Source organism: Sturnira hondurensis, unplaced genomic scaffold (genome assembly GCF_014824575.4).
Source record: "Sturnira hondurensis isolate 20B ecotype Veracruz unplaced genomic scaffold, ASM1482457v3 Scaffold0008897, whole genome shotgun sequence".
NCBI lineage: Eukaryota > Metazoa > Chordata > Mammalia > Chiroptera > Phyllostomidae > Sturnira > Sturnira hondurensis.
In genome coordinates this window covers 2,125,839-2,143,183 of record NW_028081528.1, presented here as the reverse complement: position 1 = coordinate 2,143,183, position 17,345 = coordinate 2,125,839, and the positions used below count along the sequence as shown (strand labels likewise).

The window sequence follows — 17,345 nt, the reverse complement described above, 5'->3', positions numbered from 1 at the left end:
CATGGCTTTCTATTTTTTCTCTTCAAAATAAAATATTCCATCTTGTCTCTTCACGTTATGTTTCAAGCTATGCTTGATGTCAGTGTAAAATCAAAGTGATGTAATAAATTCTTAACAACTTAAGTCTGTAGTGAACACATGATTTATTTTTGTTTGAATTCTATTTTAATAGAACCAATGGATACCACAAAATTCCACATGTGAGTATGTCAAGATAACAGTATTTCAAGTGAAAATTTTCTCTTTAATCAGTGAAAAAGAATTATCCTCTGATATCTAAAAAGGCTCCAAAGTTAAAGTGAAACTTGAAACATATCAAGATACATAAAATATCTTGATACCTTAGAAAATGTGCATGTTTGTGAAGATGGAATGAATGCTAGTCTAGAAGCTTAGATGAGCACAAAATATATATTGCATTTTTTAATATATTTGTCATCAATTTAATTTAGTCTCCTGGCCTTCATTTTCTTTTCTCTCCTTCCCTTGGCCCTCATCAAAGACTTTGCGAACTTTCTTTCATAGGTCACAGAGGAGGTTTCTACACGTATCGATGATCATCAGCCATCATTCCCCACTGGCTCGTACTGAGCTCTCCATTTCTAATCTACACGGTCCCTTCGGGTCCACAGACTCTGGAATTACCTGTCTCACTGGAATCTGTAACGGATGTCTTTATCATGCCTTTCTGAAGCCTGATTACCTGCCTGGGGTGCTATCAAGGGCTTGGCTTCTGGACTTCCAGGAAGCATATATACCCAAACTCACTCCTCTACTTCCAATTCTATCCCCTCCACAACTATCTGAATGAAGAAAAAAAGGGAAAAATAGGGGGCTAAAAATAATTGTTCAAAAACAGATATCCTGCGACATTTATAAAGGAGAAAATCTAAAAACAATCGAAGTATCCATCAGTAGAGAAATGGAATAGTTTATGTCACATCCATACAACTCATCTAACCAAGGCAAAAAAATTGAAATCAATGAGGTAAATCTGTCCATTCTGATATGAAAAGTGTCCAAGATAGGTAGTTAAGTATAAAATGTAATGGAAAAAAATCACATGTATAGCATGATCCAGTTTGCATAAAAATTTAAAAAATGTATGTGTGCATAAACACACAGTCACATATACCTAAACGTGCTTGTAAATGCAGACAATGTTGAAAAACATCCCAAGAAACACTTAACTGTGATTATCTCTGGAGAATGAGGTTGGAGGAGGGACTGGAAGAGGTGGCTTTTATCCTTATATTTAATAAACTAGTGACAATTTTATAATATGCAAATTTTATTTTTATAATTTAATAAGCTGTTTCTTCTTTTCTATTGTATTTTTTCCATTACCATTTACTTCCTTTATACCCTCTTCAACCTCCACCGATCCCCCTCCCTGCCTCAATAACCACACTGTTGTCCATGTCCATGGGTTCTTTTATCTTTTTTGTTCAATTCCTCCGTCACCCCTCAACTAGCTGGCTCACACCTGTCGGCCTGCTCTCTGTCTGACTCTGTTTTGCTTCTTAGTTCAGTTTGTTCATTAGATTCCACATATGAGTGAAATCATGTAGTATTTATTTTTCTCTGACTAGCGTATTTCACTTAGTATAATGTTCTCCAGGTCCATCTTTGCTGTTGCAAAGGGTAAAATTTTCTTGTTTTTTTTTGTAGCTGAGTAGTATTCCATTGTGTAAGGGTACCATACCTGTTTTACTCTCTCATCTACTGATGGACATTTTGGCTGCTTCCAAATCTTGGCAATTGTCAACAACACTGTAATGAACACAGGGGTGCATATATTCTTTCAATTTAGCATTTTAGGTTTCTTCAGATAAATTCCAAGAAGGGGAATCACTGAGTCATAAGGCAGTTCCATTTTTTATTTTTTGAGGTAACTCTGTACTGCTTACCATAGGGGCTGCACCAGTCTGCATTCCCGCCAACAGTGCATGAAGGTTCCCTTTTCTCCACACCCTCACCAACACCTGATGGTTGATTTACTGGTGATAGCTATTCTGACAGGTGTGAGGTGATATCTCACTGTGGTTTCAATTTGCATTTCTCTCATGATTAGTGACACTGAGCATCTTTTCATATGTCTACTGGCCACCTCTATGTCCTCTTCAGAGAAGTGTCTTTTCAGGTTCTTTGCCTGTTTTTTTTATTGGATTATTTTTTTCAGTGTTGAGTTTTATAAGTTCTTTATACATTTTGGATATTAACCCTTTATCAGACGTATCATTGGCAAATATGTTCTCCCATTCTGTGGGTTGTCTTTTTATTTCGTTGATGGTTTCCTCTTGCTGTGCAAAACCTTTTTAGTTTGATGTAGTCCATTTGTTTTTCTTTTGTTTCCTGATAACCTCAGTTTTCAAAAATATCTGATGATGTAAATCTTTTCCACAATACAACTATTTTTGTACTTGTTCATACATATTTAAATAAATTTAAGTACTACTAATTTATCATTTTAATTTTCTTGTTAATACCATGACAGCATTAAGATGATACTTGTTTTAAAAATTTAAAAATTTAAAGCAGTATTCTTTTTATGTTTCATCAATTGAGTAAACATTCTATCTTGAAAATGTGTGGATATACAGAGGATCCAGAGACACATGAAAAGATGCTCAATATTGCTTGCTATCAGAGAGATGCAAATTAAAACCACAATGAGATACCACTTTACACCAGTCAGAATGGCTATCATAAACAAAGCAATAAACAACAAGTGTTGGAGAGGTTGTGGGGAAAAGGGGACTCTAGTCCATTGTTGGTGGGATTGCAGACTGGTACAACCATTATGGAAAACAGTATGGAATTTTCTCAGAAAACTAAAATTGGACCTGCCTTTTGACCCAGCAATTTCAATGCTGGGATTGTATCCTAAGAACCCTAAAATACCAATCCCAAAGAACATATGCACCCCACTGTTCATAGCAGCACAATTTACAATAGCCAAGAGTTGGAAGCAACCTAGGTGCCTGTCAGTAAATGAATGGATCAAAAAATTATGGTACATATACACAATGGAATTCTATGCAGCAGAGAGAAAGAAGGAGCTCCTACCTTTTGCAACAGCACGGATGGAACTGGAAAGCATTATGCTGAATGAAATAAGCCAAATGTTGAAGGACAAATACCATATGATCTCACCTTTAACAGGGAGCTAAACAACAAAACAAACAAGCAAGCAAAATATGACTGAAGACACTGAAATATAGAACAGGGGGACAGTGACCAAAGGGGAAAGGGGAGGGAATTTCAGGGGAAATAGGGGAGGGGTTTAGAGGAACAAATATAAAGGATATGTGGACAACAACTAAGAAGGGTGGAAATGGGAGGGAGGGGGAGCACGAGGGGGGTGGGATGGGAGTAATAGACAGAAAACTGTACTTGAAAAATAATTAAATAAAAAAAGACTGATCCTTTCTGACTCAGGAAAAAAAAAAGAAAATGTGTGCATACTCTTTCTTCTATTATTTTATGCTTCATTTTATTACATATTAAATTATTTTATTGATCCTAAATGTGTTTTGCTTTATATAAGGGCTGGAGATGTAAGTCATAAATACTGAGATTACATTAAATGTATTTATATTCTTTCAAATGATCATACATATTTCTCAGAGATCCACCTCCCATGTGTTCAGAAAAGCTGCCTTTTGTCCCCATGGCCCTTTTCCTTATTTCTTATTGTTTACGTAATTAAGTCTCTATGTTAAGAAAGACTTCAAAGAGCGGACTTTCGAATTATGAAAAGAACATTCACAGGAATAAAAGGCATAAAAACAACCCAATCCAATGATGAGCATAAAACAGTGCCACAGAAGCAGGACGTGTAATGGGGAGAGTGGCGTGAAGTGAGGGCGGCTTACTCATGATGGTGCTCACTCTGCAAGTGAAAGGCCCAGCTGACATTTTAAAATGAGATGTTCAGATAAGCCTTTAAAAAGAGCCTGCTGTATTTAATTGCAGAGAGTGCATTTTAGAGTGATGAGAATGGAAGGCAAGAGATCAGTTAAGAATGTTATGACAGCATTTCAGGCAAACAATGATGAAAACTTGAACCAAGCGAGTGGCTATGTAGGTGATAAAAGAAGAAAAGATGTTGAGAGATATTTATTATTTATGGTTCCACTTAAAACACAGGGCATACATTTTACAAGATGGTACAAATATATCTATACAATAGTTCATACTACTTGGAAATTAAAGTAGGGAGTTTCATTTTTTTGAAAATCTAGGGGCACAATTAGATGACAGAGATATATAAATGAAAGTCTTGACAGTGTTATTCAACAAAAGGTTTCTAAAATAAGTTTTATCATTATAATGTCATTATAATGCTAATGAAATTACTGTCAGTCACTGGACAAATTTCCTGAGCTCTGAATCCAATTATCTCTTTAGACTCCTACCAGCACACTAACCTCACCCTAACACAGTCTCAACTCATTAGTGAACTATAAACTCTGCCAGCCATGGTTCTCCTGACACCTCTGTCTCCATAGTCACCCAACTTTAAAACTTTATTTTCACCTTTGCCTTCATTTCTGATCACCTGCCAACCTACCTCCACTGTATGTCCAATCTGTGTCATAGTCTAGTCTCTCCCCTTGAAGTTCAGGATCTGAGCTCTTGCAATAATGTCCCCCTTTCTGTGTTCCAGTATAACTCCACCTAAATCGTCATACATTGCAACTGGATCCAGTGTCCTGAAGTATAGTGTTCATCTCGCCCTTCCCCTGTTTAAAATCTCTCAGGGCTAGTGGAAGTTTGATTTCATAAAATCACTTTGGAAAACTATTTGGTATTATCTACTAAAGTTGAATATATACACATCCTATATCCTGTTCATCTCACAACTATGTATATATCCAACAACAATGTATGCCATACACATCAAAATACAGGTACAAGAATGTTTATAGCAGCATTCTTCATAATAGCCTAAAACTGAAATCAATCTTATCTAGACTGGGTAAATGAGTTGTGGGTGGCCATGAAATGCAATAGTACACAACAATGAAAAAAGTCATTTTTGTATCAGATTCTAAAACAGGCAAAACAACTGGTGTCAGAAATCAGAATACTAGTTTATTTTAGGGAGGAGGAAGGAAGTAGTTGCCATGAAAAGACAGGAGGGAAACTTTTGGGTACTGGAAACTTTCTATCCCTTTACCTAAGTATAAGTTACATGGTGTTTTCACTTTGGGAAAATAAAAATAAACAGCCACATGCACACATGTAGATCCTTCAATGGCTTTTCATTATCTACCAAATTACATCCAAATTTCTAAGCCTACAAAGCAGGATGGTAATCAATGACCTGCTCCAATGTATCCACTCAATCAGTGTAGCCAAACTTATTTTCCATGTTCCCTGTCATATTCTCTTCTCTGCAGCTTCCATCTGTATATAACTTAGAAGCAAATTACTTCACTAAAAATATCAGAAATGTAATTAGAAATTTCTGCTACAACTTTATTTCCCATAAAACACTGTGGCATGGTTGGGCAAAATCCTCTGCTAAATTCTTTTGCTCTCCAATTTTCTGACCTACCAGGGACTTGCGAACTGTTAAGACTCTGTTGGTGAAATAAGTTCATAACTAATTTAGTCTTGGTGATGAAACCCGCTGGTACCCGCTAAGAGACTCTTCAGGAAATCATGAGGCAAGCCTGAGTGTCCCCAGGGCTAGGAGCCTGCTGACTCAGCTGTGGGATGCTCCTGAGGCTGGTGGACAATAATCAAAACCACAGTGATCAAAGTATTTTGCCCAAATCCAGGTCAACACTGATATCTGAGAAAATCAGACACGGCTGCCTAAAATTCCAGTGAGTGACAATTCCACTGTAGGTATTATTATGGCCAGTTCTGTGGAACAAAGCATTAATCAGTCACAGGGGGACACTGAGAGTATCCAGTCCCTGGGGAGAAATACTTAGAGAAGAAAGGAAATTGGTTTGGATTTTGGCCAGTTGGGCTGAGCTTTAGAGCAGAGCTTCCTTCTGATTGTGCAAACTGGAAGAATGTGGAACAGAGGCCCAGTTAGGTAGATTAGGCAACTGGAATGGACACTGTGGGACAGGCCACAGGAGGGCACGTGTGTGTTCTCGAGTAGGGCATCTCAAACGTCAGCAAGCATAGGGATGATGTGGGAAGCTTGTTAAAACACAGGATCCTGGGTTCCACCTGAGGAGATTCTGACTCAGGTCTGATGGCAGGTCTGACAGCAGGGCCAGAATGTGCGGATAGAACAAGCTCCCGAGTAAAACCTCGTTTAGAACAACTATCAGATTTGTGGACCAAAACTAGTTCCAGCTCCCACCCACCACTGAGACAGGGTATTTAATGTGCTGCCAGCCTTGGTCAAATTTAGTTTAGGAACTTGTGTGGGCTGAATACACAGGGTGAGGACATCAGTTCCTGCCTCACAAGGTAGCAAATGCCAATGAAAAGGGCAACCCACTACTCTGCCTAGTTTGCACAATCGAATGGAAAGCCTTGTCCCTACTGTCCTAACCTGCTCCCTAGAGCTTGCAGGTCAGGTTTTCCTCATAAGGGCAGTTTGCTGACATTTTTAGGAAGTTCACTGGAGAATTTGCCTAAACTAGTTATTTATAACCTGGGATGATTTTGCACACCAGGGGCCACATCTAGTGGGGAGAGCCCAGGGATGGTGCTACAGGTTCTGCAACAGACATGATGGGCCCCACAACAAAGAATTATCCAGCCCGAAATGTCAATAGTGCTGAGATGGAGAAGCTCCATCCAGAATGATATCAAATGGATTTGGAATTTCCACTTGGGTTTTACATTAGGTTACACAGGGCATTAGAAGGAGCTTTTATTTTGCATATAAAACCAAAAAGCATGTAAACAACAATAAGAAAAAGGACAACTGATACATGTGTTGAAGGAGAAAGGAAATCGTGAATGAAGTCAGGTTGAAGGAATTCCTCTAGTGGCCTGGTGAACAGCAGCATTTGGAAAAGGGAAGAAGGCAGGCCCCATGCCTTACTCAACTTCTCAGTTTTGTGACTACAGCTTTGACAAATACTGGGCTCAACATATGTTGATATAAAATAGATGAGAGAAAAAAATGAATTAAAGATGTTAGTCTATCCTCTTTTTGAGGACTTTGATGCATGAAGATTCTGTAGTGTTATGCATGAAGATAGTATATAGTATTTTTCTTCTAAAATAGTGCTAGTTAATTACTTTTCTTTTTAAAAAAATTTAATTATTTTTCAAGTACAGCTTTCTGTCTTTTACTCCCATCCAAGCCCACCCCCCTAGTGCTCCCCACCTCCCTCCCATTTCCTACTTTTCTTGTTATGATTTTTATTTGTTTACTGGATTATTCTGAAAAGTTTAAATTCATAGAGATCCAGGTTATTGTTGCACTCCATAAATATATTTTGTATTTACCCTCTGCATTGCAATTCTTTCTATATTTATTAAATTAATTCATTCACTGATTCATTAATATTCATAAAATAAAAATAGTTCTATTTTTTCTTTTTTGCTCAATCCCACCCCCCGCACCACTCCCCCAACCTGTCAGCCTGCTCTCTATCTGTGAATCTGTGTTTATTTTGCTTGTTAGTTCAGTTTGTTCATTAGATTCTACATATGAGTGAAATCATATGCTCCTTGTCTTTCTCTGACTAAAAACAGTTCTATCATAAGGCTTTCAGAGCCATCAGGCAGCTGGTTACTCTGGTACATGTGGATGGCTGCTGATCTGAGCAGAGAGAGGGTAAGAGAAGTTTTCTTAGTCTTGTGCCATTGTAAAATGAGACTTAAAGGAGAAATAGGGACAGCCCATGAAGAAGAGAATGAGAAAAGAGTGAGAGAAGAATGTTCCAAGCAGAAGGAGAAACATGTATGTACAGAGGTCTAGAGATGCAAAAGAACATAGCTTGCTCAGGGGAATATTTTCTGAGTTGGTTGTGATATTAAACATTTATACCCATAATTTCATCAGAGTATTACAGTTTGCCATTGTTCTTTTTTTTTTTAAAAGATTTATTTATTTATTTATTTATTTTTAGAGGGGAAGGAGAGAGGGAAAGAAACATCAATGTATGGTTGCCTTTTGTGCATCCCCTGCTGGTAGTTGGCCTGCAAGGAACCGGTTTGCAACCCAGGCATGTGCCCTGACTGGGAATCGAACCGCGATCGTCTGGTTCGCAGGCCCGCGCTCAATCCACTGAGCTACGCCAGCCAGGGCCCTGTCATTGTTCTTAATGAAGTGGTTGTAAACTGATCAGAATAACTGTTAAATATCAAATTTATGAGTGTTTCTAATTTATCAAAGTGGTTTTCCAATTTGGTCCTGCCAGATTTATTTGGCCTAAGAACTTAGCATTGTTCCTGTCCACAGGCACCAACTACATTGCCTTCATTCCTGATTTCGCTTTTGCCTGCGGTAATACCCTGAGGTGTGGCCTATAGAATACTAAGTGTAGGGCAGATTTATCAGTTATGAGTTATTTTGATCAATGTGATCACTCCAACCTAATAATTAAACTTCAAATTAAAATCTCTCCCCCTCCTGGCACAAAAATGAAATAGTTATGGGAAAGAAATTAGATTATCTTGACTCTGTTATTTTCTTTAGGCATTGCATCTACTGGTGAATGGTTAATATTAACATACTTCATGTAATTAATGTCAAGTTCCCTGATAAACAGGATAAACAATTTTTAATAATTAGTACTTTAGAAGCATGCCTGACATATAACCATGTGTACCAAATATACTGATTTATTATTTCCCAGGGATTATATCCGAATAAATGGCTATCTGTAATCTCCAGGTAAGGATCTGATTGTTATTAGGCTGTATAAATACATTAAATTAAATTTTTATTCTAGTTTTTAAATTTTTGACTGTGTATGATTTTGAACATAACCAAGAGTGGACAGAATAGAATAGTCACCACCTAGCCCCCAGGCAATCTTGCCCCGCACGTACCTGTACCCATCTACTCCCATGTTATTTTTGAAGTTTATTCCAGGCATCCCATCATTTCATCTAGGAACATTTTAGTATATAACTCTAAATGAGAAGTGGCCTTTGTTTTTAAACAAAACTACAGTATCATTTTACTCCTAAATAAAGAACAATAATTTCTTAGTATTATTAAATAGTCTCGTGTTCTTAATTTAACTTTTTTATAGTGGGATAGATCGATGGGGAGATAGTTGGTAGGTTTAAACTGGGGTGATCTTCAGCCAGGGGGACAATTGTCAGTGTCTAAGGACATTTTTGGTTATAACTGGCGGGTGCTCCCGGCATCTAGTGGGTAGAAACCAGGTGTGCTGCAGTGCACACAGTGTCTCGTAATGAAGAATTATCTACTCCGAAATCTCAGCAGTGACACTGTGGAGAAACAAAGGTACCGGGGATAGGTAGGTAGATGGATAGACAGACAGACAGACAGACATGAATAGTTGTTAAAGTGGGCACAAGTGCATAAAGAAGAGAGACACAATATATCCATGCTATAAGGTCACTTTAGTGTAGCCATGCAAAGGGCAAAATGGATTTACCACTGGAAAGATGGCTCATAATATGTAATTATTCCAATTGAAGTGTCCCCTAAATCGAATGGAATTTCACGATTTTTTTAAAAAATGGAGAAAAATGCTTTAGTATTAATAAATGATGTACTGTTTCAGGTGTGGGTGATAAAAGTATAATGTTTCTTACGTGGGCAGCAGAGTCTAAGAAATGTACAGTGAATACAGGTAGAACACTAGGAAAAATTATTTTGAATTTGCTAAACAATAATCTGTCAGAAATGGCTTTTTTCATGTAAAATGATCCTACGAATGTTAATGCTTGTGACATTTTTGAGATGAAAATTGATATTAATTACTTTAATGCAGACAGAGCTACGCTCATTATTCTCTGCACAGACCCCTGGCAGTAATTTACCTAGCCATGCAGCAGTCCATGCAGATCAAAGCTGCATTATTTAAATGTGTCCAGAGGGCAGATTCTAGCTCCATGCCTTCTACTTTAAAGAAAGAATATATATTGCTTTGCTTCCTGAGAAACAAAATATGCTTAACTAAAATAGGTGCTTCATGCAAGTCCTACAATATTTAAACTCACTTTAATTCCTCTTATTTTCTGGGACAACACTCCCCGCCTCCCAGCCCCTCCCCACTCAAATCCTCTAAAATCTTAAGGGAGTACAGAACTACTCTGGAAATGTAAATCTTTTCAAATGAACAGCAGTGTATTTTCATTGAAGTGAAACCCTAATGTGAACTAGATTCAGGAAGGGAAATGGCAGAGAGAGAAAGTCTGTAGTTGCTATAGAATGTGCCTGGCTGCTTCAGCTCACAGACAACTGATGAAGTGCAACTCCGAAATTTCAGGCAATTTGTATATCAAGCTCCTCCTTTTCAGTAGTCTTCTCTTCCATTGGTAAAATTCTTTTGCAGGTCATGTAGGGATCCCACCCCTTCTCTGTGTTTTCACTCTGAAGCTCTACACAACTTTACACCTGAATGAACGCCAAACCTCAGGATATATAAAGGGAACCTTGAGGAAGAATTTCACAGTTACAGAGCAGAAGCAGAAGGAAAGGAATTAACCAGCTCTCCAGCCAAGCAAACCCTCTACTCACCATGCTTCCTCCTGCCATTCATTTCTATCTCATTCCCCTTGCATGCATCCTCATGAAAAGCTGTTTGGCTTTTAAAAATGATGCCACAGAAATCCTTTATTCACATGTGGTTAAACCTGCCCCAGCACACCCCAGCAGCAACAGCACGATGAATCAAGCCAGAAATGGAGGCAGGCATTTCAGTAACACTGGACTGGATCGGAACAGTAAGTGTGTTTTACTTATGTGGATTTTGTCTTTTCTGTTTTGGTAGCCTTTAGCTCATGTTCTCGTAGAATTGTTTCTTTGCTAACTAACCTGAACCATCTATATTTTGCTACATAATCTGGGAGTAATCTGCTGCATGTGTAGACTGGCATTCTTTCCTATAAAGTTAACATAACTGAAACAGTAATTTGATAATATAGGCCCAGACTTAAGTTTTATCAAACACCCAAAGAGAACATGTTTCCAGGAATTAAACTGTTGCTTCTTCATGTCATGCACAGTGAGCATTTTTTTAAAAAACTGTTTCTCTAGATAGTTTAAATTCAGATTGTTTTCTGTTTAATTCAGAACATGTCCAATTCTGGTAAAGTGCATAAAGGTAACTAACCAAAGTATGTATAAGAAATCACAAGGAAATAAAAGACACTTTCTGGGAAAAAAAATTGCTCACCATGAATTTCAAAAATATGCCTAGAGAAATAATTGAAAGTTTTGATGATGATCAGTGTAAAAGAGGGATAAAACTAAAAATGTTGGAGAACTATATTTTTCAGAGATAAGTTCTTATTAACCAGATCGAAATTTAGGTAACTGGATATTTCTGTGAGAGACTGGGGAAGCTCTTGTAACTTTAGAGATTTAAAAGAATAACAATGCAATCATATATTATACAGGCAGCAGGTTTTCCTTTTCTGTGTGCTGAGTTGGAGGGGTTTAAATTTCTTTTCCTAACTTTTGCTTCATTGCTTTCTTTTAGAAGAGTTCGCATGCTAATCATCAGGTTTTAAGAGAGACCCAGAGAAACAGTGCACAGGAAATCTTACAAATCTTTTGCTCCTCCTCCTCAACTCCATTCAACTGTGAAAAGTAGTTTTGACCTTTGGAAAGTCAAAGCACATATGACTGTAAATGTCTAAGAAAACCAAGATGTTTTAACTTTCATAAAGCTGGTTGCTTTTGTGTACACAGGAAATATCTGTTTATTATTAGATTACTGAGCAATGTGGTGGGTATTCATTGTCAATGAACTGTCAATGAAAAAATGCTGAATCTCTATGTATACAGGAACAAAAAGCTGGACAAGTCAAAATCATCTCCGGCTGTTTCCAGATGCATTCCTAAGGCAGCTGCAGGAGGTGACCTGGCATGAGTCAGACAGGAGAGCACACTGACCAGCCAGCCAGTTTACCCTTTAGTTTTAATCTACCACTCTAAGGTGATACGAATGTGTGTATAGAGAGGTACATTTATCACAACTATCACAGACCTTTGGGTGACATCTCCCACCTCAGTATGGGGGGCACGGAGATGAAGTAAAACTCCTAATTCAATATTTACTTCAAACCAGCTTTCACTAGTCTATGCAAGGCCACTTCAATGTCCTTGATAATTTTTAACGTTTTAAATTTTAGCAGTTATACTTTTAAACATTTTTTCCTGGTTCACAAGCCTTGCTTTCTTTTCAAGCTTATTACAGGAAATCTTCCTCCAATTTAGATAACAAAGCAATGGAAAGGAAAATAAGTATTTCAAGATTAATTTTTGCTTTAATCACATAAAGCAAGTAATAAGAAACAGTCAATTAGAAAACACACTTATTAAATTCAAATAACTAAACAAAAAGTTTGCTATGACCAATATTCAGGAAATGAACACCGTGGTTCCTTTTGCAGTTGTAAATCAGACATGTTAGGCATTTTTCTGCCATAAAATTTATGGAAATGTAGCCAAGTTGTTATGGCAACCATACGTTCCTGATTTAGGGGCTTTTATATCCTTTAAATTTTCAGTTGTAGTGACATTTTGCATTAAAAACATTTTAATATTTGTGTTTTTTAAAGATAGCTTGGGAATTTATGTTTCAAGTATAGTTAAGTTTGATATGTAAAATGTCAGACTTTGCACACATATACTTGTGTGATTCTTTGCAGCTTAATTTGATAACTGAAACAAAATATTACAGAGATAATATGCATTGTATACAATACTTAAATGCTTTTCATATTTTGTCAATAGATTAAAATAACTATTAAAAGCAATTGTAGACATAAACAAATATGACCTGTGAGAAAAAGAACATTTATGTGTAAAGAACTCTTTTTTACACATAAATGTAAGAGTTGCTTAAACCATATTGGGGAGTGAGACTAAGAAAATGGGATTTTTCAAATACCACAGTAAACAATTAGCTAATGTTATATATGAAAAAAATCAGGGCCAGTTTACTGTATTCCAAAAAAATTATAGACATGTAAACTGATAATTTTCATCAAAGCATCTCTATAACCAGATTTTTCCATTGTGGAAATAAAAAAATAGATGTTCCCTTTCTATTTGGCAATTTGCTATCATTTGCATAATATTTTTGTCATAGCAGATTCCTTGTAGAAAAAGTCCATTTGTTTATGCTTCTGATACACTTTATTTTCTGCTTCCTGTAGCTCGGGTTCAAGTGGGTTGCCGGGAACTGCGTTCCACCAAATACATCTCTGATGGCCAGTGCACCAGCATCAGCCCTCTAAAGGAGCTGGTGTGCGCGGGTGAGTGCTTGCCCTTGCCGCTGCTCCCCAACTGGATCGGAGGAGGCTATGGAACAAAGTACTGGAGCAGGAGGAGCTCCCAGGAATGGAGGTGTGTCAATGACAAAACGCGTACCCAGAGAATCCAGCTGCAGTGCCAAGATGGCAGCACGCGCACCTACAAAATCACCGTGGTCACTGCCTGCAAGTGCAAGAGGTACACTAGGCAGCACAATGAGTCCAGTCATAACTTCGAGAGCATGTCGCCTGCTGAGCCAGCCCAGCATCACAGAGAGCGGAAAAGAGCCAGCAAACCCAGCAAGCACAGCATGAGTTAGAACTCAGACTCTCAAAACTGGACTGACTGGTAACCATCTGCTTTACAGATTTGATTGCTTGGAAGACTCAAGCCTGCCATTGCTATTTTCTTATTTGAAAATATATGCTTTCGGCTTTGATCAAACTCAGCAATCTGTCCTAAGTATCAGGACAGTCTTTGGGAATAGCTTTTCCTTTACAAGTTTTTCCAAATGAACACACATCATGAGTGCAATTTGTATTTAAATTCCACACATTCTGTAGTTTGAATTCCCCATGGTTCCTAAAAGACTGGGGATTCTATATACATACAATATATTGAATAATTACTTTTTAAAACAGAAAAGGGCTTCTCAGTTACCCTTTAGTCCTTAACCTATACCCCCTCCTCACTCAAAACTTCTCTAAAACTGAAAAGTCAAAAAGAAATTGTTGCCTTGAATCTTGACAATAACACTTCAGAAGGGTGCTTTTTGTGTTTTGTAATCTTCATGGAACAGTTTAGCAGCCATGAATGATCATCCTTTGAAAGAATGAAAGACCTTGTGACATTTCACTTCAAAAAATAAGCCCTGTAGCTTTTTACAGTCTCATAGTATGAAATTGTACCCTGCATGCTGACCCTTGCTTGGAATGGAATGCCAGAAATGCATGGCAGCAGCTAATAAGTAAAGTTAATTATTTATTTGTCATTGTTATTATTTAATGAGCTTTCATGTGATTTTTTCAAAATGTAATTTTTTTTATGTTATGAAGCTTTTTTCTGTACCTAAATATTTTCCTGTACGATTTGTGATTGATCTAGAAATTTGAGAATACACATTGTAGATATGTAAAATAAATATTTTAGTCTTCTTATGATATATAGGTTTCATCATGAACTCATCAATAGTATGGATCTTTTCAAATGAATAAGATGCTTTGTTAAGCTAAAATATGAAATACCTTCTTGTTTAATCTGTGCAATTAGAAGGCAATTTGACCTTCAAGTCCATCAGTTTCTTTTAACAAAAATAAACACTGCTACAAGTTACTGTCCTTGTCTCTAATGTATATAAAATATACATGTTTATAAAAATTACAGAATAAATGTGTCAAAGTAATTGATGGTTTTGATAAGGCGCATTCAAGCTTTGACAGAAAGTTCCGTAGTGAGAGAGGAGAGTGGGAAAGGCAGACCCTCTTCTCAGTAAGTGGAGTAATTGGAAAAGTTGGGAGGCAATGCAGCCATGAGTTGTCATAAGAATACCCAGAGATGCCAAGTCTGCTGCCCATTGTAATCACCTGGGGAAGACATTATGAGACCCAGTGCCCAGGCTGCTAACCAAAACGCATAATAATTTCTGGGGGCAGAACTCAAATATTGGCAGTGTTTAAAGTTTTCCAGGTGATTCCACTGTGCAGCTAAGTTTGAGAAAGAAACTGTGAAGAAATCACGATCACGTGTTGGGAAACTTTGAATACTACTGCATAGCCCACAAATGAAAATATAAAATAAAACAACAAAGAAAACAAAACAAATTTTTTTCAAGTTTGACATATTATTATATTAAGCAACGCAATCATAGTCTTGAGCCAGATTGTACAGGCAAATGACATGTATCAATTCAATCAATCAAATGATTGGTCCCATCACTCCAAATAAAGAAAACCAAAGGGGCTTGGTTATATGATGATAAGATCTCCTGGGTTTTCTGATTTGGGGTCCTGACCATGAAGGAGTCCTTAGTACATTTTTGCAGTAGATTATCATTCTTGTGAATACTAGTCTAAAAGTCATATGTCACCTATAGCATACTAAGCTAAATAGGGACATTAATATTTTTTTCTTCCCTGTGAGAGGTAGGAACACACTGAAAGACAAGCAAACATCTCTAGATTTTATAATAATAGTATTTGTATCGTCAAATAAAATAAAGAGTCACTGTCTACTATTGATTTATCTCCCAATATCAATAACTAAGATTTTAAACTATTTTATATTTTCTCATTATATTAATAGATGGAATATTCATGATAATTATAGCACAGGTTGAATATACCAAAAAATACATTATTCCGTATGTCTAATTTATTTTTCATTGCTCAATACAGTATAGGTGTATTTAATGTAACACAGAAAACTAAAAACAGTTTAGCTATTTATTCCTTCTCAATAAGAGATCACCTTCTATAGAAGGTGTTAAGAGATGATCTCAAAAATTAGTATGTCCTAAGATCTGGGGTGTAAAAAAGATTTGAACTGAAAGGCTTTTCACAATCAAGGAGACTATGTTGTCTTTTACTTACAAAACGCTGAAACAAAGTTTTTAGTGATAAGAAAATGCTAAAATCATCACTGATTTGATTGCTAACAGTGTTTTAGTAAATGAATGTACTAGAAAAAATAAAAAAGAACAAAGGAATACCTATAAGACTCTGTTAAGTCAAGAACTGGATCTTTTTCTCATGGTCACATTCAATGCACTAGTCTGGTTCAGGCCATGTTGCATTGCTGGTGTATTTATTGCATGGTAATTAACATGATATTAAAAGGAAAGGTCAGCAATTAATAGGAAAAGGCGAGGATAAAATCAGGCTCTCAGCGAAGTAAAACTTACAAATCAACAGAAAGCGTAGCTTTGTGGTTACTATTTAAAATACTAAAAAGCACTCGCATCTGAATTGTGATATTTCCATTCTTTTTAATTTAACTCACATGTTCCAATTGTTTAAACTCGGCATATTTTATTCTCACCTTAGTAACCATCATTTCAAAATGGTGAATTGTGATAATTTTAGCAGTTACCTCTAGTTCACATTCATAATGTTTATCTATAAAGGATTTGTTTATCCAATTTATTTTGGCTTCTGTGGATAAAGGACTTTTTCAAGTGGCTTGATAGATAGAAGGTAGTTAGATCGGTAGGGAGAGATAGATAGACTGATATTGATATATATAGCTATATTAGATATATAGATAGATGTATATATTATAATAATACATTAATAGCATGTATACAAATACACAGTTTATATAGTGTGCTGTAAATAAGCTAAACATGAACATGAGGCTTATAGAAATATGTCTTTGCAAAAATATTTTATTTACAAAGTATTTATATTTATTCATTTATTATAGTTACAAATAATCACTAATTGGCAATACTCTGTTAGCCATGTTTACTTTACTGTATATTTTTGAAAGGCAATGAAAATCAGTTTTTTTAAGTAATATTCAGTCTTTTTAAATTAAGACAATCTTAATCCATCTGGGTTTACATCAAATTAATAAGGTTTTACCAGGAGATCTAGATGTTTTATTCACCCAATGCTACTAGAAGTATTTCTTTTTATTACACAGCCTGCTCTATCTAGTTAGCATGACACTTACTTTAATAGGCACCCAATGGACTGGTTCCATTAGACAATTATGAGCAGAAAGAATAATACTTTGCTGAAGCAAAACCAGGAAACTTCCAAATTGCTGACTAAAATGAAAGCCTTTGAAAGTTTAAATTTAGTATGTTGCAATAGTTTTTCTTTTGTGGGTTTTTTTTTTTTTTGCAATCATCATGAAATTTAGGTATCAAAATCTAATATTTTTATACTTGGACTTAAAGCATCATTTGGATTAGACTTAATTCTTGAAAATGTTTTTGGTACTA

The 17,345-nt window shown here is 36.4% G+C and overlaps 1 protein-coding gene across 1 annotated transcript; it reads left to right on the top strand.

Moving 5' to 3' along the window:
- Window positions 1-10,500: 10,500 nt before the first annotated feature.
- SOSTDC1 (sclerostin domain containing 1) lies at window positions 10,501-14,731 on the top strand. The gene is made up of 2 exons (XM_037056260.1): window positions 10,501-10,860; window positions 13,303-14,731. The coding sequence occupies exons 1-2, from the start codon at window positions 10,656-10,658 to the stop codon at window positions 13,716-13,718; spliced, it is 621 nt and encodes a 206-aa protein (XP_036912155.1). The 5' UTR covers window positions 10,501-10,655; the 3' UTR covers window positions 13,719-14,731.
- Window positions 14,732-17,345: the final 2,614 nt, after the last annotated feature.